Source organism: Cygnus atratus, chromosome 15 (assembly GCF_013377495.2).
Source record: "Cygnus atratus isolate AKBS03 ecotype Queensland, Australia chromosome 15, CAtr_DNAZoo_HiC_assembly, whole genome shotgun sequence".
NCBI classification, from domain to species: Eukaryota; Metazoa; Chordata; class Aves; order Anseriformes; family Anatidae; genus Cygnus; species Cygnus atratus.
In genome coordinates this window covers 8,638,202-8,665,381 of record NC_066376.1, presented here as the reverse complement: position 1 = coordinate 8,665,381, position 27,180 = coordinate 8,638,202, and the positions used below count along the sequence as shown (strand labels likewise).

Here is a 27,180-nt window from a genome sequence, read left to right as displayed (position 1 = left end):
GTTTTGTTTTCTTTTTTTTTTTTTTTCTGAAGATGATGGCCTTTCTGATTTCATTATTCCAGTTTGCTGAAATTACTTTAATGTAAATGTATTCAAATAGCTGCTTCATTTACCTGCCTGTTGTCTGGGATCGTACTTGGCAGGATGTGACAGTAGCAAACACCATAGGAAGGGCTGCTTTTGGTTTCATGAGGCTACTGATCTACCATTAGATTGTTTGTTTAGGAGAGCTTCTTTTCCCAGCTTGCATTTATGTAGGGCTGCCCATATTAATTTTGTCAATACCTGCAGCCTAAAACACCCATTTCAAACTGGACATAATTTGCTGTATTTTCTTGCTTTCTAGCTGGTATCCCGCATAGCTCCAGATGTGGTTTTGCTTTAGTGCTTTTAAAAAGAAATAGGTCTTTGGTTAATGGCCTGATTGATCAGGTCTGTGCCTCTATGCAGTGGATGAAACCCGTGCCATTGTGATGCTGAGCAGTACCTTCTGCAGATGCAGTACTGATGAGACACTGCTGGAAATGAAAACGTACATGTCGTACAATGAAAGGAAGTTGAAAATACTTGGCTTTTGTTTTTGAAAATACCTGAATCTTAATGCATTGCTTAGGTGAAAGACAGACTGCTACAACAATTATTTCTCTCTGCTGGTGTGCTGTTGAAAAAATTAGTTCTTTACATACACTGTCTAGTACTTTCTGCTATTTTTTTCGTAAGGGCTTTCCTTTCTTCTTCTTACCTGGGTAAAATTAGTAAATTTTTATGTTTAAAAAGCATTGTTCTTAGGAGGAGTAGTAGAAAAAATAAACATTCTTGGTTTTATGTTTAAAAAAAAAATTTTGCAACCCTATTAGCTACCAGTTCTTAGACGTCAACTGTAGTCTTGGCTTTGCAAGGTGCAGTGAATGTACACAGTGTGTGGAAAATCTACTTAAACCAAACTGAGAAACAAAATAATCTTCACAGCAGGTGGGGAGAGTTGATTTCCAGATCAGGGAGGGAATATTCCTTTACGCACCATTTGATTTCCAAGCTATATTTCTCCTTTAGCAGTAGAAGTTATTACTTACCTATACGGAGAGCTTGCAAACAAAGACTTTTCCCTTGGGAAGATGCAACCAGCATCGTGCTGAAGAACTCAAAATGTAGGTGTTCTGTCATTGGAAAATCCTTGAAAACATGAATGAGGCTGCAGATAAAAGGGAGAATAGGCTGCATATTTTAGGAGCACATCTTGTGCTGGAGCAGGAACAGATGCACACTGTCAAGAAGCAAGGAAATGCAGTCACTCCTACAGCTGTAATGTGTCTCCACCTGAATTATGAAGTAGGATTTGAAAATTGAATAGGCTTACCAAGTCAAGTCAAACGGAGGAAGTCTAGTTTGTGTACTTTTGAAGGACGGCTGTGTCATAATCGTATTGCACTACATAATGATGTCATATCACCACAGAATGAATTGAGGAAGGGAAAAATATTAAAATTGGTCCCAGAAAAAAAAAAGTTTACATAATGAAACTTCTTGGAATTCATTTCATAAACAAACCTGTGACCTACAGTTGCTTGCATGTTTGCAGACTGAGTAGTTTCCCCCCAAAAATACCAAAAAGGGGTTATATGCAAATGGAGCACCTTATGCTAGGGTTTAAAAATATATTTTAAATGTACTGTAGGTGGTAATGTTGGATTAGCTTAAGAGGCAGTCCGAGTAGCTAATGAATCTCTTAAAAACTGTACCTCTGTGGTTTATGAAAATTCAGCTCCATAAAATGTAAGGAATTCATCATTTTTATTTGACCATCTCCTCCTTTCATATTTTTTTTCTGCTTTGATCGAAGGTGGTTGAAATTTAGTCATGTTTTCAGGTGATATTAAAGTGATTTTTTTCTAATTTTATCTGCCCTCCTTTAACTGTAGCTGTAATTCTTTAATTCATCTCATTATGGAGCTCTTATAAGTGGGGACCTGCCCATATTCCATGGTTTTACACTTTTAAGGTGCTATATTCAAAATGATTTTAAATGGATTCATATATGTTATTGCTTTTGAAATAAAAGTAAACATTTAAGCTTTCAGTGACACAAAAGACATTACAATTTCTTTTTAAAAAATGAAAGAAAATCCAGGAACAAAGCAGTGAGTATGTGGTGTTTTTCATCAAGCCTAATTCAAGATGCTTGGGATGTTTCTGAATGTTTAATCTTGGCACTAACAGCTGAGAATGTAGTGATAAAAGTCATAAGACTCATGATGTAGATTCTGCTTTATTGGTCCACACCCCAGACTCAGACATCTCTGAAAAGTTACAAAGATTACAGGAACATTTCATTTCTGAAACTACAGTGGGAATGTTTGGAAAAGAAAAAAATTGAAGATGGCAATTTAGATAAGCTACAAAATATGTGATCCTCTGAACTGAGCTTACACAGGCACAGCAGTTATCTGCCAGCACAAGTCTGAACTATTCCTCTAGTGCCATAATTGTGCTTTTACCCATCATTGCAGTTTTTAATAACAATTTGTAATGGAAAAAAGACGATTGCAATTTGGTGCTTGTTCTGTGATTATAGAAATATATTTTGTTGGATTGTTTTTCTGTTTTAAAGGAGAGCAGAAATTCTTCATGGGCTTTGCAGGTTTTTTCTTTTGGCCTTTTTCAAGATAGTAGTGAAAAAATGCTATATTTTTACTGAAAATTCAGAGGGGTTGTATTCAGGTACGCAAATTTCTGTTTCTAACTGTGAGATGTATTAAAAGCCTGAAGAAAAGGATGGTATCAAGTAAGAAGTAAAACCTCCAAATATTTCTGCAGCAAAGCTAGACTTGAGACTCTTTTGGTTGAGGAAAAAAAAAAGAGACGGGAAGAAGGACCATGAACCAAGTGGAATCTTAAAATATGACTTGCAGATCAGTGAAGAAGCAGATGACAGATTGCAGAACGTTCAAGCTGCTTGCCTCAAGTTTCTCTTTGGTATTACTCGTGTCTTTTTTAATGTAACTTTTTTTTTTTAATTATTATTTTTTTAACCTGATCACTTGGTTTAGTCTGTGAGAGTTTACGTTTAGTGACTTTACAGAACTTACCATGTTTTCCACATAGGAAATGCCTCAGAAAGAAGAGGGATTCATGCGTGTAAGTGCAGCATTTGTGAAGCTGCCCAGCAAATCTGGCATTCTAGTTTTCTGCCCCAAATGGCTTCTGCCTGTAATTCCCCAAATGCTTGTTGCTGGGGTCCTGGCACTCTGGAATTATTTCTGTCTGCTTCTTGTCAGCTTCTTTCCATTTTCATGACTCTTTTTCAATCTCAGCTATTTACTTGCAAAACCCGCATTGATCGATTCCTGCTGAAGATGTGCTGGTTGCCTTCCTTCTGGGCTTTTCTCTGCGTCCTGCATCTTCTTGCTTAACCTGTTGTGTTTCTGGGGCTTTCTTTTAATGAATCTCAGGTCACTGAGTGGTTTGGAGGACAGTTGGGCAGTCATTAGCATACAGTCCCCAGTATATCTAGTTCTTTGTAGTTTGTTCTCTCCTAAACTCAGGTGTCCATCTCAGTTGTTCATGTAGTTTAATGGGTGTCAGTGCTTTCCTCTTTGTACACCTTGAACGGGAAAAATGCCATCCAGATATTTAACAAATTTAAAGATTTTGAATAATGAATTCTTAACTTTCCTGTCCAAATATTAGGAAAGCATTATGTATTCATAGAACCACAGAATGGTTGGGTTGGAAGGGACCCTAAAGCCCATCCAGTTCTACCTCCTGCCACCCACCAGACCGGGTTGCCCAAATCCCATCCAGCCTGGCCTTGAACACCCCCAGGAATGGTGCGCCCACAGCTTCTCTGGGCAGCCTGTGCCAGTGCCTCACCACCCTCTGAGGGAAGAATTTCGTCCTAACCTTGAATCTAAATCTCCCCTCTTTTAGTTTAAAAACCGTTCCCCTTGATCTATCACTGTCTGCCTGTGTAAAAAGTTGCTCTCTATCTTCTTTATAAGTTCCTTTTGAGTACTGAAAGGCTGCAGTAAGGTCACTCAGAGCCTTCTCTTCTCCAGGCTGAATATCCCCAGCTCTCCCAGCTTCTCCTTGTAGCATTACATACACAAATACTGCTAGACATCTTTCAGTCCTTTTTCTCATCTGCATTGCTGGTTGTTGGTGTTTGGGGGTCTCCTGTATGTCATCTTACACTTCCCTAATTTGATCCTAAGTGAATAAACAAATTCCCTGACATTGTTTGTTCTCTGAAGGAATTAAATGCAGCCAGCATGACTGCATGTGCCTGGTATTTTGGAAAAATTTTGGGCAGACCGGTCACCAGAAAGCAAGCTTTCTGGGTGGTGGGCTGCTCTGGCATCACCTGTGCTCTGCTGCTTTCATTTCAGACTTGGTGCTGCCTCATATGTGGCTTTGCAGCAAGTGTAATTACGGGAAGATGAAGTATTTTACAAACTCTGTTGTTGCTTTGGAGAATAAGGTTTGTCCTATCACTTTTCTGTGTCCTTTTTACAAAAGCATCGTCTGATGAGTGATCTGGTGATTCCATTAAGGTTCATGAGTAGCAGGCATGTCTGTGGGCATAGGTTTCAGTGTATTTTATTTTTTTAAGTATCTTTTTTATAATGTATCACTTTGCTATTACTAGTGACTGAAGGTTTCCTGAAGTGGAAGGTTTCACTAATAATTGCCTGCATGTTAACTTCCAGTAGTAAGAGGCTAAAATTATACACACTTTATAAAGAGCTGTCTCTTTAAAAGTTGGGTCTTATTTCAGAGAGATTGCTGGCAGCTCCGATTTCATGTTCAGGCTTCTTTGGCATTTCATTGGGAGGCTGGGGTGAAACTCCTTTCTATATATATATTTTACTCAAAGCCCTTGCTAATAAGTTATTCCAATAGATTTTCTTTTATGGATTTTCATCTTCTTATAGCCTGAGTCTGTGGTATTTTTCATTACTGTTTTCACTTGTTTAAATTACTAAATGTAATTCTCATAGTTCTTAAGATTTAAACAAAATCAGGAGTGTGGGTATAAACCTTTCATAAGCTACTATCACAAACCAGTTGTATTACACAGTAGTGTATAAAGTAGGTCAGAGTTTCTTCACTGTTTGGCTGAAACAGCCAAGTCTTAAACCAGAACATCAGTCCTGATTCTGTTTTTGTGCATTGAGATGAGGGAAAATTGCCTCTGTTATCGAAAATGGATGGTAAAGATGTTTGAACTTAATGCATAGATAAAAAGGACAAAGGCTAAAGCAGGCAATCCTCAAATGTCTAACAGGAGTTTCGCAGATTTTTGAAAATCCTATTCCAAGGAGTTGCCTCAAACAGTAAATCCGAATACATTCAATGCCAGTGCCGCTTTTAGCTGTCATCTGTGCCTCAACATTGCAACACGTATACAATAAACTGCGTTAAATGAGCTGCATTTCCAAGGAACGTGGCAAACAAACAAACGGATAAGTTTATTACAGTAGGAACAGCAAATCAAAAATATAACAGTTCTGCTTGGAGAGACCCTCACCTCACTTCCAAGGAAATTCAGCACAGTCTTCATTAGTGCTTCTTACTGTAGTGATGGGTTGAAGTGTTGTGTGATTTAGAACATGTGTGTGACTAAAGTGGGGTTTAATCAGATTAACACTGCATTTTAAAATAAGAATTGTTAAAATCAGTAATGTGACAGCTGTATACCACCACCAACTTCAACTGTCCTGACAGTAGAAACCTTATGACCTGTGCAGATAGAAACCATAACATTGGAAATAAGTGAGATGCCCAATACTATTTGTCAATTTCAAAAGTGAGCATCACAAGTAAATCTTCAAGAAACAGTGAAACTGTTATAAATGCATTAGATTCTGTGGGAGAGATTATTTGCCTTATGTAGTTGCACATTTACACTGTTTGTGTCACATCCTGAATAGTAATTGTAGAAATTCACCTGAAAAGTTCTCTATTTTTTCTTGCTTGGGCTTTTCTTTTTTTTCCTTTCCTTTTTTTTTTTTTTTTTTTTTAATTACTGTCATAGCACCTAAGGGTTTCAGTTGCTCTGTCTTAGGTCTTGAAACAGGAGTAGATATTTCAAGACAATATGAAATCCTGTGATAATGCCTCTCATTCTCATGTTTTACTTGTATTTAAGTCTTACCTTACACCTCCTATGAATGCATAATGAATGATTAGGCATTCTCTGTAGATCTTTTTCATGCATTCTGTTAGGCAAACAACTTGGGAGATAAGGTGTGTGAACTTTTGGGACCTGAATCCAGCCTCCAGTGAGAATGGTTTTATTGGCACTGCCCTGCGACTGGCAGCAGCAATCTCCCCTGCATAAGTGGCGTCCTCAGGCAGTATGTTCTGCCCAGCTATGTCCATATGCCTTTCCCCAGCCTGCAGGAAATCTAAAGAAAGAGAGGCTGTCCCCATTGCAGTAGAACCACGCCACTGCAGTGGCAGTAATCTGCTAGCAGAACTGCAGAGTGACTAAGGAGGTAGAGGGATATAACAGGAACTGTGCTGCTCAACTTTAATATGTTCTTAAGGCAATTGAAAGTAGAGATGGGTCTTTCTCTTGCTCCTGCTGAACGAATGGCAGGACTCCCAAGACTTAAGTGGTTAAAATTCAGCATATGAGTAGCAGGGTGGTAAGCTAGTTGTTCATATCGGCATTTACAATATTCACTGCCTCTAGATACATGTTGTCTGAAAAAATGTGTTGGATTATCAGCTAATGTAAATTGTTCTAAACTCCATGGGAGCTATGCTGACCTGCCAACTAAAGATCTTCCATAGGCCTTTAAAAATATCAGAGCAAATTAGTTCAGTTTGAGGTGTCACAACCTGAAAAATACATTTTTCCAATGGAAATTTCTAGTGAAAGGACTTAGCCAGGCAGCCTTTTTCCCTGTCTTTCCAGCCTATCTGAATCCTGAGGACATCTTTTCTGTCTGCATAGGAAGCAAGTATATGTCGAAAGCTATTTAAATAACTGTCTGCAATCCAGATTCATGCTGACAACCTGTGCTTCCTGTTTAGTGTGATGTGATTCAGAATTGTTATGCTTAAGTAACACAGGTTATGGTAAGACGTGGATGCCCCTGACTAAAGCTAGAAGCTCCCTAAAACACCTGCTCATTCTAATATGGAACAGCATGTGTGAGCCCGGGGGTGTCTGAACTTGTTGCATTTTTATGAAATAGTTGCAAAGGCCTCACCACCAAGGAAGGTTAGGTAATTAGATATCTTGCCACCGTGGTCATATTTGGGGTTTCTAAGGCATTGTCTGTGCTTCCTCCTCATCATACATCCCCTTTCCAGTATGTTTTCTACTAGCAGAGATCTTCCAGGTTGGTAGCACTCTGAGCACCACAAATTAGCACATTTGCCTGTTGCAGCCCAATATTCTGGGTGTGTACCAAGAGGGCTTTGTTTGCTGTTTACAGTTGCATAGCTCAGAAGAATAACTAAACTCTCCTGAAACTGTATGTAAAAAAGGTGATTTTTGGGCTTGTTTGGCCTTCTTTCCCTTTAACATAATGTTTATAAATATTCCCCAAAAATGTGCTTGATGTGAAAGGTGTACAGTACAGACCTATCTTCTGAATAAACATTTTTTTATATTTAAAAGTTAAAAAGTGGTTTGTAAAATGTTGAACTATTAAGAACAGAATATGACAGCTGAAGGCTCTATCATAGAAGTAGACTGAGGAACCAGACTGTTGTATCAGCAGAAGAAAAACATTAGGTTAATCTGTATTACAGCACTCTGAAAGAATACAGAGCTTTGAAAACAGCTTTCACTAGGGGGGTGGGACGTTTTACTTTTATGTAGAGCTTTTGTTCATTTAGAATTGTTTACTCCAGCAAGCAACCCTGTGCTCTTTGTTTGACTGATTTTTCCCATTTGGCAGACCCTTTGCAATCACATGGATAACATTCTTCTTTCCACTGAGACATAGAAAAACTATTCTTTATTGACTTTGCTTGTTGTCCTTAATGGCAAAAATATATTTACATACTAGGTGAACCGTATGACTCATTGCTGACTTTCAGTGAAAATTCTTCGAAGCAAGAAACTCAGTTGCTTTCATTTTTATTTTATTTTTTTTAACAATCCAGTGATTTCTTCCTAGCAAACAACTCTGCCCTCAGCTACACATGCCTACCTCCCACAGCTGGCACTGAGAACTATGTACCAGTATCTGAGGGCTGAAGTTGTCTTAAAAGAAAAAATGCCATGCATAGAAATAATGTCTTTTGGGTTGGGTGGGGAGATTTTTCTCCGTTGTATTGAACAGCAGAGTATTTGCTGGGGAAGTATGGATGTGTACTTTTTCATTTCTGTGGATGTTTTAGAAAGCTAAATATTGAATGTTTTATTTTGTATGGTTGCAGTGGGAAGCAAATTGCAAGACTTAGAACGTACACAAAAGCATTCACCATTTCAATTTTAGTTTTCGCACCAGTATCACAAAACATGGATTAAATTGTGTGGTACTGATTTAGAAACACATTAGCATTACAGTTTTACTTTGACATGTGAATTGTTGTAAATCAAAAGTTGATTACATAAGGGCCCAGCATGCCAAGATGAAATTGTCTTAATATGAGCAAAATTTTGTTGAAACAGATGGAATTGTGCACATTTAGCCAAATTGTGTGTCCATATTTATTTGTGTTTCTGAATGCTCACATAAAATCTTTTCTGATAGACATAAAACTCTGGATGAAATAAATGGGCTCTCTAGTTAGCATAAACTGGAGCTGTTTTACTGACTTCTGCAGAGCTGCAGCAATTTGTGCAAATTCAGGCTCTGCTCATAACAGTCACATTTTCAGAAACACTGTTTCTGCAATTCCAACTGAAGGCAAGGAAAGCTAGGGTTGCTCTGAATTTCTCAGGGGAAAACTCGAAGGGCCTTTTGTTATCGCTTAGCACATGTGCTGAGAAAGTGTAAAATGAAGATCACAGGGACAGTGTTTTCAATGATCTCGCATACGTGTACGTACTTACATAAGGCGCAAGCAGAATGAAAAGTGGATTGGGCCCCCTGCTAAGGTCCCCTCATTATTTTTTAATTCAGTCTTGTCAAGCTTAGCCCTACTTAGGCCTTTAAAATTTCACAGAGAAGATACTTGCAGTTCTCCTACTAATTCCATACAAGTCCAACAATGGCCCAGTCAATTTCAAGAAAAGCATAATAAAATGCGGATACCAGGTAGTGCTGCTGTGGTTCAACATGAATTTATTCCATCACTTAGGCAGACTTCATCTGCACTGTTATACCAGGACCCACCCCCCTTTTTTTTTTCCTGCTTCATGATGCTGGTGTTTTACCAGATCCGGAAAACAAAATGTTTTTTGAGGAAGAACTCTGATAAAACATCAGGGTTGCCACAGTTCTGTGTTCTTCAACCACAGCTGTATGGTCCTGTCCCCCCCCTTTTCACAAGCGCTTGAGCTGGTTCAGGAAACTGCTGAGCCAACTGGAAGAATCAAAATTAGTTGTAATTTTAGGAGCTTGTCTGCTCAGCTCCTTGCCTGGCTCACAGAGGGTTTGAGAGGTGCCAGAGCTAGGGGCAAGCATAGGAATGTGACCAAAGGTAGAGGAATCTTGCCCTAACCTTTAGGAGAGAGTTTCCTTTATTTCTGCAATATGAGCAAAGTTGAAATGAAAAAAGGTGGATTTTAACACCAAATTAACACAAATATTGTAAGTAAATAGTAAAGCCTTTATTCTCGTTAAGAACAGCATTTTGAAAATAAAACATTTGCCCATGCTTTACAACCTTTGTAGTTTTGTATACTTATGTACAGTCATCATGGTACACATTGATTGTCTTGAAAATCCTTTAAAGATGTACTTAATAAGATACCAGTATGCAACAATCAGCGGGAAAAAAAGGTACGTTATAAAACACACATTAATACATTTAATAAATATATTATCTATCAAAAATGAGCTTTAGCTCTTATCAATTAATAAAAAGCACCTGCTTTGTAATCCTGTAAGTTGGTAGAATAGTCCAATAGTTTTATTATAAAAGCTACAGTGCTCCCTTTTGCTTTGCCTTTGGTTAGGCCCAAGGCATCAAGCTCCAAAGCCAACCAAGATGCCTGTGTTTACACTAAAAACAGAAACATCTAGTTCTACATCTCATGTACGTTGTTTGTAGAAACAAGTGCATGTACTGAGAGTGCTATTCTGAAGATGCTACATATTTTCTGGCAAGTGTCAAACACCCTCAGCTCCTCTGAAAGCAGGACAGGACCTGTGAAGTATGGCTTTGGACTCTTTTCTAGCCATTGATCAGAAGCCAGTTATTATAAATCTTGTTTTTCAGATGCTTTACAATTTCTGTATGGAAACACCACAAGCACATACCATCAAGGGACAACATAGTAGCTTTTATAGCGTAAAAGCTAATTAAAATTAACTGAACAGTGAAAGGCTTGTGCTTACACTTACTTATCTTGTTCACAGATGCTCTACATTCTAGATTAACTCATAAAAGGCAAAAGTAAACAATGTGTTTACTGTAACAGAAATATAAGTTAACATAAAAGTGCCTTTCTTCAATTACATTTTTATTTGGGGCATTTTACATAACAAATTAGTGACTTACAAAAAAATTGCTTATTACTAATTGTATGAAGTTGGAAAGTAAAGACCCTCCTAATCTATTGCCACACCTTCACCACAAGTTAAGCCCAATCCTGCTACTTTGCAATGGTGTGAATAGTTCATGTGACCAACCAAGGACAGTAGTCATGTGAATAGCAGATTGTAGGATCTGGCCATATTTTTGTATAAGGCCTTAAATTCCAATCAGCTTCATTATGAGCAGGATTGGGAACTCTATTTATCAATTCAGTCACATCTAGAAAAAGAAAAAAAACACTATGTCTTAAGAGAACTATATCTCATACAGTTTTTGTCCAAGGTCTGTAAAATGTGTATTATAGTTCATAAATCTCGGCTGTAGCATGATAAACCTTTTAAAAGAAAGCTGGCCTACCATTTATGCCATGGTCATCTTATATGTTTTTACAGTAGTTTTCTGATTTTTTTTTTTTAAAACAAAACCCTGCAGGCAAGTGATGATAAGGGGTTTTATATTCTTCCAAATGATGCAACTTCTGGGTAACTATTGCTATCATAAATGTTACCTTATTTGATCAAAGCTTTGCTTTTAACAAGCAAAATGTATTTCTAAGTCACTGGATAGCATGCAATATCCACCCCTACCCTACTTGGTTACCTAGGCCATCTAGTTACTCACAAAGTAAAATAAGCAATCCCTACAACAAGCACATGCTTCCTTTGCCTTGAGGAGGGAAGGGCAGGGGGGAATATCTGACATGGAGCTAGCGTGCTCCTTTATTCATGCATGACAGAAAACCATTGCTTCTGGAGGGGAAGGGCTGTGAAATAAAACCCTATAAGATGATCATGGCAAGAATGGCAATATATATTTTTTTCATATATATATATACACGTATCTGTGTGCAACACGTAGGGACTGGTCTTGCAGCCTCTGTACCTGTATGTACTCCCACGAGCAGTCTGGGTCTACAAGTCTGCAGGACTAGGTTCCTAATTCAGTAGAAATGGAGGTACATGGAGAATCAGGAAGACTCTTGAAAAATAAAACGCTTATTTCTTTTGCAGTATACAGCAAGTAACTTCTTTCTGTGAAGCTACTAAGCTATTAGGTTATTTGTACATTATATTTTTTAGTTTGAAAATATATATTTTTATTATAGCATATGCAAAGTTTATTTGTTATATGTTTCCTATGCCCTCAAGTAAAAACAATTTCCTTTTAGTATCGAGGAAAGCTAAGATTAACATTGGCCAAACAGTGAAGATACAATGATGTTTTCAATGTCTGATATGTATTAAATGTTAAATAAAGGAATGATTGCTTAAACGTAATGAAAACCATGGCACAAACAATGGGCAATGGGAACCTTTCAAATAACCTGGAGAAAACAAAGATAAAAAGCTTTGAGAAATTCTGCCTTATATCAACTCAAAGAAGTGGAGGTGGGGGGGAGGACAAGGGAAGAAACCACCTTAAGAAACAAAAACAACGACAAACCACCTCCAAAAAGGAGATTCTACCCACTAGGCACTAAAACACACAACCACATTTAAATGCACAAACAACTGCAGTCAATGGGACTACTCATATGAACAAGGATTAGAAACAGAGGCCTTGACCCTATATGCTGCTGAGTTTCTCCTGACAGGTGATCAGTACTTTTCAGCTGCCACCAAATTCCTGCTCGACAGTATCAGCCTACCAGCCCAGACTAGCTTGTGTTGTGCGGTGGGTCGCCCATCATCCACCATCACAACGAACATACTTCTGGCAAACGCGAGTCATGTTCTCTCCCCAGCTAAGTCTTTGCAAAGCATATCCCTCCAAAGTTTCTTTTCATGGCTTCTTCTGTAGGAGAAGTGACAATGCGCGTGGCTCTGCTCGCACCTGGGGTTGAGGAATAAGAGGGAATCCGATTCCAGGCTTCTGGAGAGAGCTGACTATGCTGGACCTACACTTCTTCTCTGCCTCAAGAAGCTCCATAACTCCCATAAACCGTGCACAGACCTTTTGTCTCTCCAGAACTGCTTTCATACACGGGCTTTTTAAAGAGAAGAATATCAACCTACAGTGTAATGGTAATTGAGTTGCCACAGAATGACAATGCTTGACTGCACATGATGCTACATGATGTTACAGTACAGCTAGATAATGAAGCGAACAAGGTACTTTTCATGACATTGGAAATGAAGGTAAAAGGAGCAAAATGGAAAGAAATCCTGTATGTTTTCACACTGTAGTGGCAATCTTTTGTGGCAACGTGAATTAAGTTTAGGTGAAAGGAAGGTATTTTGCAAGCAGCTGGCAACCAAAATCAGGGTTGCCTCGCACACTAGTTACAGACAAGAGAATATCTTACATTTCAGAATACAATATCCCTCTCTTTCATTTTGAAGTGTGCATACTTCTATTTTAAATCAGATTCAGCTTCAGGCTTACAATTTTGTTTTTGCAATTAGTTTATCAGTTCAGTGGTGTTCACGTTTACACAAAATCCTCTGTAGGATTTCACAAGCTCCTGGATGTTCTGTTGCTTTGTTCTGGTACTGCTATGGATTCCTCCCTCAAAGACACACTGCCAGGGAACAAAATCTGCAACAAGGATTCTTATTCTCTACAGCCTACAGCCTTTCACCAGAGGTGTCGTCCAGTGTAACTTGGCGGAGCAGTTGGTATCTGCAAATAAGGATAATAAACCCATAACTGAGAAATGTAGTGTGTTCAGACATCAGTGTTACCATGCTACATGTACACGTCAGCTTTAGAGCCAGCATTTCCAGAGCAAAATGATGCAATGAAACTCATGTTCAACCCATACAGTGCATTTACCTCTCTGTAAAAGCCATGACTATAAATGCATTTCTCTCTCATTTTACTATCTAATGCTCTCTAGTAAGCTCTGTATCCACCTCAGAACAAAACAAATTCTCTAGCATCTTATCATCCTTAAACTGCCTTTTTCCTGAGCTGTATATTCTGGTATCAGAAAATACTGGAACAGATGAATCCAAGTATCGAAAGGAAGCTATTCATTACTGACAGCAAAGCACAAGCCTCATTTTATTCAAGTCAGTATGTTTCCCACTGTATTACCCACACTGCAGAATCCTCGTACCTAATCTCTCTTGCTTACTAAACCCAAACAAAACTGTACTTAATTACAAACAAAAGAAGAGACCTGCAATCAGATAGCATTCTTTGGCTTTAAATGTAGAGGCTGAGTTATGGAATCAGCTCATGATTCAAAATAAAAAAGCCCAACTCACATGAGTATAAACTGGCTCATGGGTAAATTTTTAACAAGCGTGTTGGTATGCATGAAAAAACATGGGGATGAAAATTATTTTTCAACATTATGCCTACTATATGCGATTTCTTAACTGCAAATTAAACATCATGCGAAAAACATTTAGAAAGCCTGTTTGGCATCAGATCACTAAGCCATTCTTACAACTGCAAGGCTGCAAAAAACAGGTCTATCAAATAACAGCATGCCAAACTATTGCCTTAGAGAGAAAAATCTATGTTGTTATCATTAAAATATTCTATACTCCTCTTTTATGAATCTCTTTCACAGAGATCCACACATATGTAACTCACAAAGAATTATGGACATTTTACAAGAAAATGGAAGATAGGTGAGAGACCACCGTTATCTGCAACAATGATTGTTATTTAAAGTAAAGTACTGGCTTGAAACACTTGTGTGACTCACAAAATGTTGAAAAAAATCAGGTGGGAAACTGTGTCACTTACTAGTTAACAAACTTAACACAAGCCTAGTTCAAAGGGGTCATTTAGAGTCACCGAAGAACTTGGATCACCCAAGCTACAATGCAAAATGTGAATGGCTAAGTAAGGAAGTAAAAAATACTTTGTAATTACATCTTTTCTAGAGGGGAAGAGGAGCATTACATGCATACTTGCTCCCTGAATTTTCATTTATAGCTTTCACCCTGCTATGAATAAGCTAAATGCAGAAGGCTTTTCCATTAGGAGCAGTTGCATATGTATCAGTACAAAGCAAAGATTTCTTAAATCATCACGTTTTGATACTTACAGTCCCACCATTTAGCACAACTGCCATCTCAGTTGGCTGATAAACATTGCTTCTAAAGGGAGCACTAGGTCGGCTTCCCAAACTGCCGTTTCGAAATCCTGCCGTCCTTAGCGCTGTGTTTAGAAAAGAGAGATTGTTCTTAGAACCCGGTCAGAGCTGCGCATCTCCTTTTAAATCATAAAAGTTTAATCTTCCAGTTTAGTTACTGGGAACTGTGCCATTGATTTTAACTTTTATGCTGCCATACTAGTTTTCACATTGCTTTTGAACAGCAGGTTTTTGTACAGAATTGGGGATGGATTGCAGAAAAGAAATCAGTTTTACATAAAATTAACTGTTTGCTGTGGAACAGGAAAAGTTTCTCAAACTTTGCTTAGTCTCATTTCACCAGGTGTTTAATGTCTTCAGTCAGTGAACCTGTGATGCATCTTGCACAGTGCTTTCTGCAAAACACTTCCTCTATCAGTCTGGATACTGTGGGGTTAAGTAAAATGATATTACCCTTTGCTTTCTATCAAACTCAGAGGACAGAGATCCAAAACATTGCTTGAGCCAGCAAGCATGCTCACAGTCCCCATGAGCATTACTTCAGCATGATGAGCACATAAGGATTTTCCAGATGTTTCAGATTATATTTACTCTGCGAAACTAGAAATATGAAGTAAATATTGCTTTCGAATAGCTTAAACACGGCAATTAACTGAGACAAGAGAGATGCTGACTGTCCTTCTGAGTGTTTATAGCAGAACTACATTAGTGTCTCCATTAACTGCAGCACAAGTTTGGATTCAAGATGTATGTTCTGAATGAGTGATGCGTAGTTAGGGATGTGCTTCTTTCCCTCTAAACCAGTCTGGGGACTGACACACACATACTCTATTTTACTTCAGGGGTAAACAATGGCTTCACTGAATTCAGATGTGGCCAGGGAACAGAGCTCATTTATACACGCTGCTTGAGCGGTTACAGCGGGCAATACTCATCTGTCAGCTGGTAAATAGAAACATGCCTGGATCTAGCACCTGGGGCAAGAATTTCTCTGAGATTTAATTGAAATTACAATACTCAGCTCTCTAGCTGAAATTGAGGATGAACTGAAGTTTAGAGGAATTTCAGCATAAACTTCAATGAAGTCAGGATTTAATATCATTGCACTGTGTGCAACAAGATTTAAATGGATCCTACTGCCATACACATTCCTCTGTCCACTGCTGCCCTTCTCTTTGGGTGTTGTGCACAGAGATGAAGAATAGTATTCATTTAGCACAGATATTTAGAAATCCAGCTCTGCAACTGCTCAGCTGTTTTCTTTAATTATATACAGAACCCTAACTGCTCTACATTTTAAGATTATATATATACACACACTATATAGATACATTTTGCAGAACACCGAGAGGACAAAAGATGAAACCCTCTACACTAGATTATGTATCTTTTATTTTATATTTAACTACCTCAGGGTCAGTAGTATTCCTTCTTTGTAGTTTTGCTTCTTATTGTGTGTTAGGCAACTGATTGCTCTGATATTTGATAGTACGCACAAAGAAAAAAGATCTCTCTATAATGCATATGACCATTAAAACATTTACACGTTTCAGTATATAATTTACATGTTCATTTCAAAACTATTTTTAAGTGACAGTAAATTTAATTTCAGATTGCTGAGTTTTCCTTCCCTATTACTGCCGTTAGTCTAAAATATTTCCAACATGAGAATCAGAGAGAAAGTTGCCAAGAAGGTTTGAGTAAATGTCATGTCATAGTCTCCTTTTAACACACATTTTAAATTTAGTTAGCTTTGTTTTTAGGCACTGGCTCAGAGGATGACTTTTAGTACTAAAAGTTATTAAATGAAATTCAGTAACAGAGCTTATTGGGCTTGGGTTTCTTGACAGTTGTAGCACTCCACATTTCTTATCCAGGTTTTTCATGTATAAGACAAATCCTATTTGCCTTGCAGAAGTTGCCCTGTTATTGAGCATTGCACTTTGAGAGAGCACTGAGAATTCATTTAAGTTGCCCTTTTCCAGGGATTCTAAATACTTTACTAATACTTTTTAGAAGACATGGGAATGAAAATAATTCTTCTAAGTAGATATTTCAACATATCTATCACATGAATATTAAAAGCCCAGATTAGTATGTTGTTTAAATAACTGAATTTAAAACTGTTTTGCTTTATTAATACTTAATGGTATTCCTGGAATAGAACAGCTCTTGTAGGTATGTATAACTTGGAGCTATTTTTTAATGAGAAAAAGGAAAAACTGAGACCATATGCTTATTTGAACCAATAGTTTAAAGCTTATTCAGATTCTTAGAATGCTTATTAAAGTCTTAAAAGAAAAAAAGGAAAGCAAATTTGCTTTATACAGAATGAATTAATGGAAAATACATTTAACCAAACATGTTTTCCATTTAAAGCTAACCACTTATTTAAACAAATTTTACAGTCAGGGAATCAAAAGATGTTTTCTAGTCAGAGAATCACAGAATCACCTAGGTTGGAAAAGAGCTTCAGGATCACCAAGTCCAACCATAAATCACATCTTCCAAAATTTACGTATCGTTGTTATTCTTAAACGTCATTATTATTATTGAAGAAAGTATCCCTCCTTTAATCCCTGAACTCTTAAAGACAAATTCTTGAATTGAGGTTAATTAAACGAATAGCAGAAAAGATTATTCTCTATATACCTCCAAAGAGTCAATTGCTAATGGATTCTGGGTGCTTAGCCACTGACAGCCATCAGTGCAGTGATGTGACTTAAATTAACACTTGCAGCCATAATATGTGACTTGAATATTTTTACTTGTATTTACTTTTACTCTCTACCATGTGAGTAAGTTACTTCTACTCTCTACCATGTGAGTAAGTTTTGTCTCCAAACCCTGTCATTGTAATTCTGTACATAAGTTAGAGAACCAGTAAAAAGGAATAATGAATCTGTTTTGGTTTATTAAAAACATATCCTTCTTCCACATGCCATGGGAATAGGAATGACGTGCATTTATTATGATAAATATTAATAAGGGTATCAGATAAGGAAATCTATTTTGTATTCAGATAGATTAAAACATAACATCATAAATTACACTATAATACATACTATAATTATTTTATAGCTATCATACATTAATCCATTTCACTAAAAAGCTTGATCACTGAATGACTAGATAAAACAGGATCTTCTGTTTTTTTAAATGTATGCATGAATGAGAATAATACAGGGTGAAAGATCCAATTTTCTTCTTATATCTGCCTTAGTCAGAAATAACTCCACTGAAGTCGCTGCAGTTACCTTACTATGAAATTAATTTAATGGGAGTTGGAGGGCGGTAAAAAAAAAAAAAAAAAAAAAAAAGAAAGATGAGTGCACTTACAGTCAATGGTGAAGCTGCCTCTGCTTCTTTGGAACAGTAGTAATAAATAACCATTCTTTCATCCTCGTGACTTTTGTTTGTTTTATCACTACCTGTGTTACATACTCACAGGATCTTAACTCCTTTCTGTTCAAAGCTTCCATGCAAGGAGGAGACCTTTAAAGTTCCTGCTAAAGCACTTGGAGGGAAAATACTTTCCTGACCCGACACTGTCACAAACAAGAGTGCTCTTTTCCTACATGTCTGGTCTACATCCATAGGAAACATCAAAACCAGAGGAAAACAATGATGCGTAAAGATGAAAACAAAGGTAAAGTGCCTGGATAGCCATTGGCTGGGATGCCAAAGTTCTCGTGTCAATTACAGTGAATAAAAAGCAGTTTGTGTAGTACCAAAATCCTTTGTCCAATTGTGGGACTTCACCAGAACACAACCTACCCTACACAACACCATCAGGCTAGTCACATCACCGGTCACATAAGCATCCCTGTATATTTTCTGATGTGTGTTAAACTTTCAGCAATGGTTTGGATCTCTTAAACAAACAGTTTGGCTCTGGCCCTTTCGGTAATCACTCAAACATTTTCATTGCAAATTTTCATTACGTGTCACCAAACAGCTATGACAAGGAAAGCAACCATTACCTTGAAACCTGTCTCTGCATATTCTGTTCACATGTTAAAATCTTCAGGACAAAAACTGTCTTTGAACTTGCCTGTATGCCACCTTGCATTTTTTTCTCCAGTGTCACAAAATAGCAAAGTCCTATGCTATTACTGGTAGCATGATTACTATGCTAATGGTAGTATGATTAGTAATAATTATTTTGTCGCTGAAGAGACTGAACACTTTGTAACATGGAGAACTTACTTGATTTTTTTCTTGGGTTTTAAAAAAAAAATACTTCATATAAAGTGTTGTTAGTAATGACAAAAATGTTATTCACGTTATTTGAAAATAGAAGTTATATTTCCAGTGTTTTCCTTCTGCTTTTGGTGTTGTTCATTTTTTCAATGAAAAAAACAAGAATCATTCTAACCAAACATATTTTCTGTATTGTTTTTCCTTTACTATTTTCTTAATTGATTTCTTAAACGTTTTAAAAGTGAGCTATATGCAATGTAAAAAAAAAAAATGTAATGAGCCTTGTACTGAATACCTGAAAAACATCTCATACAGATTATTTTCTTTGCTACTACAGAAAAATTGTAAATTCTTACCTGCATTATGTTCATCCATTGAAAAGGCTTTATTTTCCATGTAGCTCCGAGGAAGCTGTATATCTTCCTCAAAAGCAGTTTCACGCATCCTTGGCTGTGAAGTATCAAAATAATTGGGAGTGTTTTCCTGCTGTGATGGAAGGATGGTACAGTGGACCTCAGGGATAGCATGAAAAATAACAAACACCCAACCACTGGACACCAGTGCAATAGCAAGAGTGGGATCACTCCATTTGTCTCTTCTCTTTAGTTCAGCATTACCAAAGAGGTACATAGTCATCCAGGCTACCCAAATCAGAATGGAAAAAAAAAGTGTTATAATGAGACATACTCCATTTTTCTTCCATTTCTTAAACTTTCCACAGAGAGTGAAAAGAGAAAACCCCATGGTAAATACCATCAGGAACATAACGTAAATCAAAGCCATAGCAAAATCCATTGGTTCGTAGCTGCAGGCCAACTTGTTATCTCTGACAACTGTTAGTATTAACCACTCGGTTGCAATAATGACCTGAACGAGCATCAGGCATATTGCCACACCAGCTAGATGCCAGCCAGATGGACTTTTCCCATGTCGAACTAGTCTACGAAGTCTCCAGGCTTGAGCTAGCAAGCACGAGAAGCACAGAGCAAAGATAACTCCCCATAGAAACCTTCGGGTAGAACACACCATTTCATCTTCTTGGATGATGAAAGCAAATGTCAGCCCAAACAGTCCAAGAGTCCCAAAAAGAAAGAGGAAGTGCATTCCCAGGGGGCTCTTCTTCTCTTTCTCCTTGATGAAGGGCAGCCTCACCAGCAAAATCAGCATCAGCAGTAACGTTGTCAGCACACCTGCTCCCGCAACTGCCTCCACAACTATTCCCCAAATGGCATCCAGGTCACACAGGTACACGTACTGCGGGAGGAGATCCAGTCCGCACCCTCTCGGCATGCTGGAGTTTTCAGAAGAGCCATAGCTGATCACGAAGAGGAGGAAGAAACCAATGGCTGGGTAGGTTTTCATTTTTCTGTCTGAGACAATAAAACATTTGTTTGTTTAGCTACAGGTCACTTTGGAGGATTTCACAGGAATTGGAAGTACAGCCTGTTTTAGTAGCTTACGTTTACATTTTTTTTTTTTTGCACTGAATTTCCAGTTGAATTAGCCTACCCCTATCCCCTTGTGCTGCCCTCCCAGAAAGTTACTTTTACCTTGTACGCTGAGCACAAACTGATTCGTTTCTGCATTTGCATAGATTGAAAACGTTTCCCATCACCACCCCTGCAAATATCCTAAAACACGACCAGAAGAAACAATTTATCATGTTGTGAAATCATACATTATCTACAGTATTTTACTGTTCAAATTTGGCTTCTTAAAGAATGTGCGAATTGCACTGGACCTGATACAAGTGTAAGTTGTATCTGAATTAGACTATTTCAGAGGCTTGCTCCTTTACTGGAATAATGATAGAGTTACCCCCTCTCTCCTCCCTCCCCCCATCCCCACCCCTCTTTAAAAAAAAAAAAGAAGAGAGAGAGAGAGAAAGAAGTCTGAGGAAAATAAACATTGGGCTTTTTTTTTTTAAAAGGAAAATCTTGTTTTCATCCTCAGTCAATAGGCAGTTATGATATTCATTCCTTTCATCCTCTTCCAAAGCCCAGGTATTAGATTGCATTTGCGAATGGGAATGGTTGGCTAGAGAAATCTCATATTCTGCAACAATGGTGCACACATGTAGTGTCATCAATCAACTCATCAAAAATGAATGTCTCTTTGTGCTTCTTAGCAAATCTAAAGCCATTCAGTGAAACAAACAACAAAAAACAGAGCATCACTTTCCTCAGCCTACAGAGTGAACAACTGTAAACTCCCCAGGAACACCACATATCACGCTCAATCATCAGGACCAAAAATCTGGACAAATTCCAGCAAGTCAAGACAAATTCCTAGTTTTAAGCAGAACACAGATTAGGTGATTTAAAAAGATATATGTTACGCCATTTGCTTTTACTTAGCAAAGCAGGAGATTGTTAAAAATGTAACGTTTAAATGAACAATCTGTCTCAGAGAGAGTAAACACTACGTGTACCAGATATGAAACCTCATCCTGTTAACCTTCACTTGCATAATTAGTGCTGCAGATTTCAGTAGGATTACATTCAGTGATATGAACTGCATGCCTGGGTGAAAATGCTCAGAATAAGAATTTCATTATATGGTGTATGGAGAACGTATGGAAGAAAAGCACCGTGGAAGCAGGCACTAATGTTACTCATGTAGCTCACATGACATGTTTAAGATACACAGCGAAAAAACAGAGACACTATCAGTAGCTTTTTTACAACTTACACAAAGCCCTAAATGAGTACTCATATAAAGGTGTTTTATAAATCAGAAATGTGTTTAATGAAAACATCAAAAATTTTAATGAGTTGAAAATGGTTTAAAGTAACAACGCAATGTTGTTACATTGGACATAATCAGTCCTAACCAGTGCCAAAACTATTTACACGCACTGCACAAAACAGTGCAGTGTCTATTACAGATCAGCACTATGGGTTTTCTTCTGGTGCATTATAATCCTATAACAAGCAAAGTTAAATCTTGAGAATCTCAATCTTTAAGCTAATGTTCATCCCCTTTTGCTGAATAATGAACAGTGCCCATTTTAGGCTACTGCCAGGAGACGAATGATGGAAATTACACTTTCCTATTAGAGGAACCAAGACAGCAAATGTGCTAATATAAATGCGTAATGACTTTATGATCTTCATTTATGCAACAGACAAAAAAGCTTATTACAAAATTTCATCTCTGAAGCAGAAGCTGTGACAAATAAGGTGATAGGGCATTGGACAAACAAGAGAAGAGTAATGAATGAGCTGTGCCTGCCCACAGAAATTACAGTTATCCTCACACTGTTGGAAGGGCTAAAATGTTCTAACGATACAATGACTGGCAGCTAATGACTGAAGATTTTTTCCTACCTAACTGTAATTTTCTTTATGGTGAAATGGTAGATGATTTACTTATTTGTACCTGATTTGTATAACAGGTTTCTCAATGACTGTCATAACACGGTAAAAACACTGACTTTACAGAAAGAAAATTAATCATCAGTGAAATATATTCATTTTCCTATTGGAAATGGTTATGCTCAATAAATCTCTTTACGAGTACAGAATTAACTAGAAGGAAACATTCTGAAGGTAACTTCAGAATCCCTTCTACACATAGGCGGTTCTTACTCCAACTAGTGCATTTACTTTTTAGGATATCCAAAACATCCAAAAAAAAAAAAGTGGGGAATGGTCAGCACCTGCTGGTACAAAGGGAGGAAATCCACTAGGATCTAAGGCAATGCTGCGAACCATGGGTACCAATTTCAAGAAGCAGGAGGTCATGTGGAAAGTTACTCAAAACTCATCCTCAGACAATGTCTCCCAAATTGGAAACAATAAACAGCCCTTTAAATGAGGATCATGTTAATTTTCCACTACCCTATCACTTACTTACAAATGATGATATACATGCACTAAATTGGTTTTAATACTAGCTTTGTTTATTCACTGCTCTCCAAAGACCTGGGGGGGTAATGAATTAAGTGCAAGTATCTCTAGTTCTAAGATATTTTCCAGTTTTCTGGTTACTTTATTCATGTCATGTAACCCTCATGTGATTGAGCTATTCTAGGACAGTCTGTTTCCATGGAGATTGTGCTGCATGGGTAAGCAGTCATATTGTCAGCCCATCATTTGTTTCCTCTTCCTATTTGGAAGTGTTTGCGAAGGGAGGGTTAATACATTTGGAGTATTTTCCCCTGCTTGAAGGAGTAGTCTCTTTAGGAAAGAGGGAAACACAGAAATTCAGAGATGTTCAACTCGGGAGTTTTCCCAAGTTTCTTCCATCTGTCCAATTACTTTTGCGACAGAAATAAACAGTAGTTCTCTTAGAAAGCTCCAATGTAGTTACAGTATAAAACAAGAAATCTCTAGGATTGCTGACAGGTATTCTTGGTGTGCAATCACATTCCCATCACATGTCAGCAAGTCATGCTGAACAGTAGATGCTTTCTACATCAAAGCTTTCAAACTGGACTTCCTCCAAATGAGGAAGCTTCTCCTTGTCACTGCTATATATATAGCCACATTTGCAACCAGTTTACTACATACTTCTGCCCGACTAGGTAAGAACTGGCAACATTAATATGCAAGCCCCATTATGATACCAGCCCAAAACCTCTTGCTAGCACTGTTACTCAGCACTGAACTCTCACTGGTATATAGACGAGGAAAAACTGCATTACAACACTGAAGTTTTAGCTTTAGCTGAAACCACAAACTCAGTAAGTAAAAGGGAAAACTATAAAGCCTTTTTTTCCAGAAAAGTTGTTTTGGAAAAGCAAAGTATATCAGTATGGGTTTCTTGTTAATATAATGCCTTCCTCAAGCCTGTGTTGTGGGTGGAGAGGCAGAAGCCTGTGCATCTCGATTTTACTACAGAATCTCGTCTCTGCTTATTATTCCCAGTAGCTACATAAATCAGTGACTGTAGGAGAGTAGTATTTTTACCTCTTTATGTCTAGATTAGCTCTCAGCAAAGTTATGCAACCTCTCAGCAGTAACAATAGCTCTCTGTTTGACTGGCACCTCACTCCTACTACCACCAGAGAGCTACAGCAGTAGTATTGCAGAAATGCCACAGAAACATTCCAGCACAGACACAGTCAGCGACACCAACGTAACTCCAGCAGAGTTGAATGAAACTGTTAATACAGAAGGAAATCAGCTTGATTTTTTTTGTCCCCAGATCCCCCTCCAAATTGCAGTACAACTGGCTAAGCCAACATACCTGGACCTGAGAGCAATCACAAGCACATAAAATGAACCAAGGAGCTTTAGGTATTTCAGGCATAAGCAGCAAACAAACAGTAGGATGGCTTGCAAATCCAGTCCTCAATTTTCAGTCCAAAATCTGTACTCAGTTACCAAGCACAAACTGCTGTTTGCAGCAGAGTGAAGTCCCCTGCGCTATCGGGTGTAGGGGACAGTGCGAGAACCGGTACAGAAATGGCAGACACGGAGCTGCCCCAGCGGTACAAAGTACAATTGCAAGCAACTGAGCAGAAAGAGAAAAATCTCACAGTTGTCATCAAAAAGTTGTCATGGTTAAAAATCAGCGAGGCTTTCAAGAGCTGAAGCCTTCTGACCAAAGACTGCAAATCTCTTACCTAGTCAAACACATGCTGCTGTATGCTGTTAGAGAATATCTATAGCAAGAATAAATCTGTAACCATGCAAAGGTTTATGTTATTTACGGTTAGATGCATTGTCCGATCCCCTTTTTACAGTCCTAACGTTAATCAACTGACACAGGAGAATGCATCCAATCTCAGAAAAGGAAAACAGCCCAGTAAATAAAAGCAGTAGTAGCACAAATAGTAACCTGCTCTGCCATGCACAGGCAGAAGACTGGTTCACTGTAGCATTTCCAAAGAAAACCGCCCCCACCACCAAGTGTTGTGGAGAGATGGTAGCAAGCGAGGAATTAATCACAACACAGGATCTCTGCCAACTGCTTTTGATCAGATTTGAAGAATGAGCTCCAAGACTGATAACAGAGGAGCAACAGCCAAGCCAAGATCAGACTACTGAGGAGATGTATTTCTAGAATAATAATTAATAGTGCAATTGCACTTTGTATGCAAAAACACAACCCTGGTTCGGATTTACCCTGCGTTGGAATAACCCACGTAATGCTCACAGCTACAGAAAGCATGACCCCACTCCAAAAGATGTAGGAAGATGTGTTTTCATTTAGAAATACTTTGCGATGCTGAATGTAATATGAAATGATCTTTCAGCTGTTCTAGGTGCTCACCATTTCCTTTGGTCAGACCCTGTATATCCTCTGTGCCTAAATGCTTATGACTATAAAGTCTGGTCTTATTATGCTACTATCGACCAATGACACCAATCAATGTTTTTTCTTTGCTTTGCTAATTCTCAAAACTGTTTCTCTTCATGTCACAGCCTCGTGACAGAGAGGTTCCCTTCACCTGATGGCCCTGATGCAGTGAGACAACACCTCAGCACCCACATTCCCGGCTGATAAGCAGCATGTAAAGCATCGCACAGGCTCCGTGCTCCAGCAACGAGAACCCACCAAGGTGTCGAGGTTCAGCGGGCAGGAAATCCTGTTAGCCTTGGGATAAACATTAGGTCAGGCGTAAACAAAGGGTTCACATAAGTGCTAAATCCTATCGCTCTTTAGCTTTGGGCAGAAGCAGTACAGAGGGAGGGCTTTTTATTAAGTGGAAATTAAACCGCTGGCGGTGCTTAGCCCTCCCGAGTCGCGCTGCACCCCGACCTGGGGCTCCCACCTTCCAGCTGAGGCCGGGACCGGGCAGAAAGGAGCAGCCAGGGGCCAGCAAAAGGCTTCTCCCCCCGGTCCCGGTCCCGTTGCCCGGCCCGAAGCACAGCGCCCGGTACCGGGGGGCGCGGGGCCGGGCAGCCCCCGCCTGCAGCCGCTTCCCCGCTCCCCCTTAATCCTCCCGCACCGCCTCCTCCTCCCCGCCCGCACCGAGCCCGCTCCAGCCCGCTCCCCTTCGGCCCCCCGCTCCTTCCTCTCCCCTCTGTCCTCCCAGGCTCTCTCTCCCTCCCCCAGCCTGGCTCAGAGCCCCCTCCTCGCCAGCCCTTCCCGGCGGGGGCAGCCCCCTCCTCCGCCCCCCTCTCCTGCCCTATATCCACCCTAATCCCCCTGCCGGACTCCCTGCAGCCTGCTGTCTGCTGCCGGCCAGCGGGCTAATTCCGCGGGCACAGCGCGGGGCCGGCACCTCCGTGGGCCGGGAACTGGGGAATAGGGACCGGGGAATAGGGACCGAGGGCTGGGAAATAGGGACCGGGACCGGGGACCACTCACCCGCTGGCTGCTGCAGCCGAGGCCGGAGGGGCAGCTGTGTCCGCCTGCCCGCCGCAAGTCACATCCCGGAGCCTGCGAGCACCGAGCCCCCCCGAGGCTGCTCATGGAGCGCCTGGCCCCGGCACGGCACGGCACGGCACGGAGCGGTGCGCTGCCCGCCCTGCTCTGCACCCTCCGCCCCGCTGCGCTACGACCCGGCGGCCAGCCCCCTCCCACCGCCCCGCCCCGGCACGGCTCGGCTCGGCACGTATCCACCGGCACGGCACGGCTCGCCCCCAGCCCGGCCGGATTGCTGCTGCGAGGTGCGGGGACCGCGGGGCACGGGGAGCAAGCGCCGTGCACACCCAGGCGTGCGGTCCTCCGCGCCCCGGTGCTGTGCGGACGGGGTGCGAGAAATACGGGCTGCAAACCCATCCCGGCACGTCGGCTGCGTGTGCACACCTCCGGCTGGTTTGGGGATGTCAGGGGAGGGAGGCTTCGCAGTTCCGTGGCAGCTGGGGGTTTGCGATGGGCTGGAAATATTCACCCCATCTGCCTCCAATGCACGTGTCCAACCTGCTGCTACCTTAGACATTCAGAAGAGAGAAACTGTATTGAGCAAGCGACATTTTCCAGGTTGCTTATGCAGCACAATTCAGGAATAGGCCCTGTGAGCGCATGGGGCCCCGCAAAGGCGATGCTTGGAGCCGGTCGGTGCCTCCCAGCTCGCAATGAGCAGCTCATGTCCCCCTTCCCAGCTTCTGCACAGCCCAGCTCTGGGAAAGCTGCAACCCCTCCGAAAGCAGATGCTGTGTTCACAGGACAGGGCTTCCTGCAGACTTCAGAAGGAGTTATTTGTAGCAGGGAAAGACAGCTTCAATTGGTGATGTTCATTGAACAGCAGAAACTTGTCTGCCTTTTAAGCCTTTAGAGTACATCTGTGTGACGCCCCTGTGACTGGCAGCCGCTGTGTGTTGTGCGTCAGTGTTCTGATGCTTTCAAACTGCTAATGG

The 27,180-nt window shown here is 39.8% G+C and overlaps 2 protein-coding genes across 6 annotated transcripts in view; one reads left to right on the top strand and one right to left on the bottom strand.

Annotated features, from left to right (window-relative positions):
• Positions 1-18,458, top strand: part of IQCK (IQ motif containing K) — a 54,733-nt gene extending 36,275 nt beyond the window's left edge. For all 4 annotated transcript variants that reach the window (XM_035548914.2, XM_050713918.1, XM_035548913.2 and 1 more), the window contains exon 9: positions 18,198-18,458. In XM_035548914.2, coding sequence (XP_035404807.1) covers positions 18,198-18,223 — 26 coding nt within the window. In that variant the 3' untranslated portion in view covers positions 18,224-18,458. The remainder of the gene's footprint in view (positions 1-18,197) is intronic.
• GPRC5B (G protein-coupled receptor class C group 5 member B) lies at positions 9,613-26,371 on the bottom strand. Of its 2 annotated transcripts, none has more exons than XM_035548910.1 (4): positions 26,189-26,371; positions 19,282-20,295; positions 14,675-14,787; positions 9,613-13,290 (listed from the first exon to the last, which is right to left on the bottom strand). In XM_035548910.1, the coding sequence occupies exons 2-4, from the start codon at positions 20,285-20,287 to the stop codon at positions 13,246-13,248; spliced, it is 1,164 nt and encodes a 387-aa protein (XP_035404803.1). In that variant the 5' UTR covers positions 20,288-20,295; positions 26,189-26,371; the 3' UTR covers positions 9,613-13,245. The 2 variants fall into 2 exon arrangements, with proteins under 2 accessions (XP_035404803.1, XP_035404804.1); XM_035548911.2 differs by having other exon boundaries at positions 9,753-11,603; positions 26,189-26,349.
• Between the last annotated feature and the right edge of the window lie 809 nt (positions 26,372-27,180).

Bases quoted from the DNA above. Each gene is read 5' to 3' on its own strand.
- GPRC5B (XM_035548910.1), bottom strand. From the start codon at position 20,287: ATGAAAACCTACCCAGCCATTGGTTTCTTCCTCCTCTTCGTGATCAGC. The intron at 14,788-19,281 runs GTAAGAATTTAC...TTCTAAACACAG, and splicing joins AATGGATGAACATAATGCAG to CGCTAAGGACGGCAGGATTT. The intron at 13,291-14,674 runs GTAAGTATCAAA...CCTTATTTGCAG, and splicing joins TTGTGCTAAATGGTGGGACT to ATACCAACTGCTCCGCCAAG.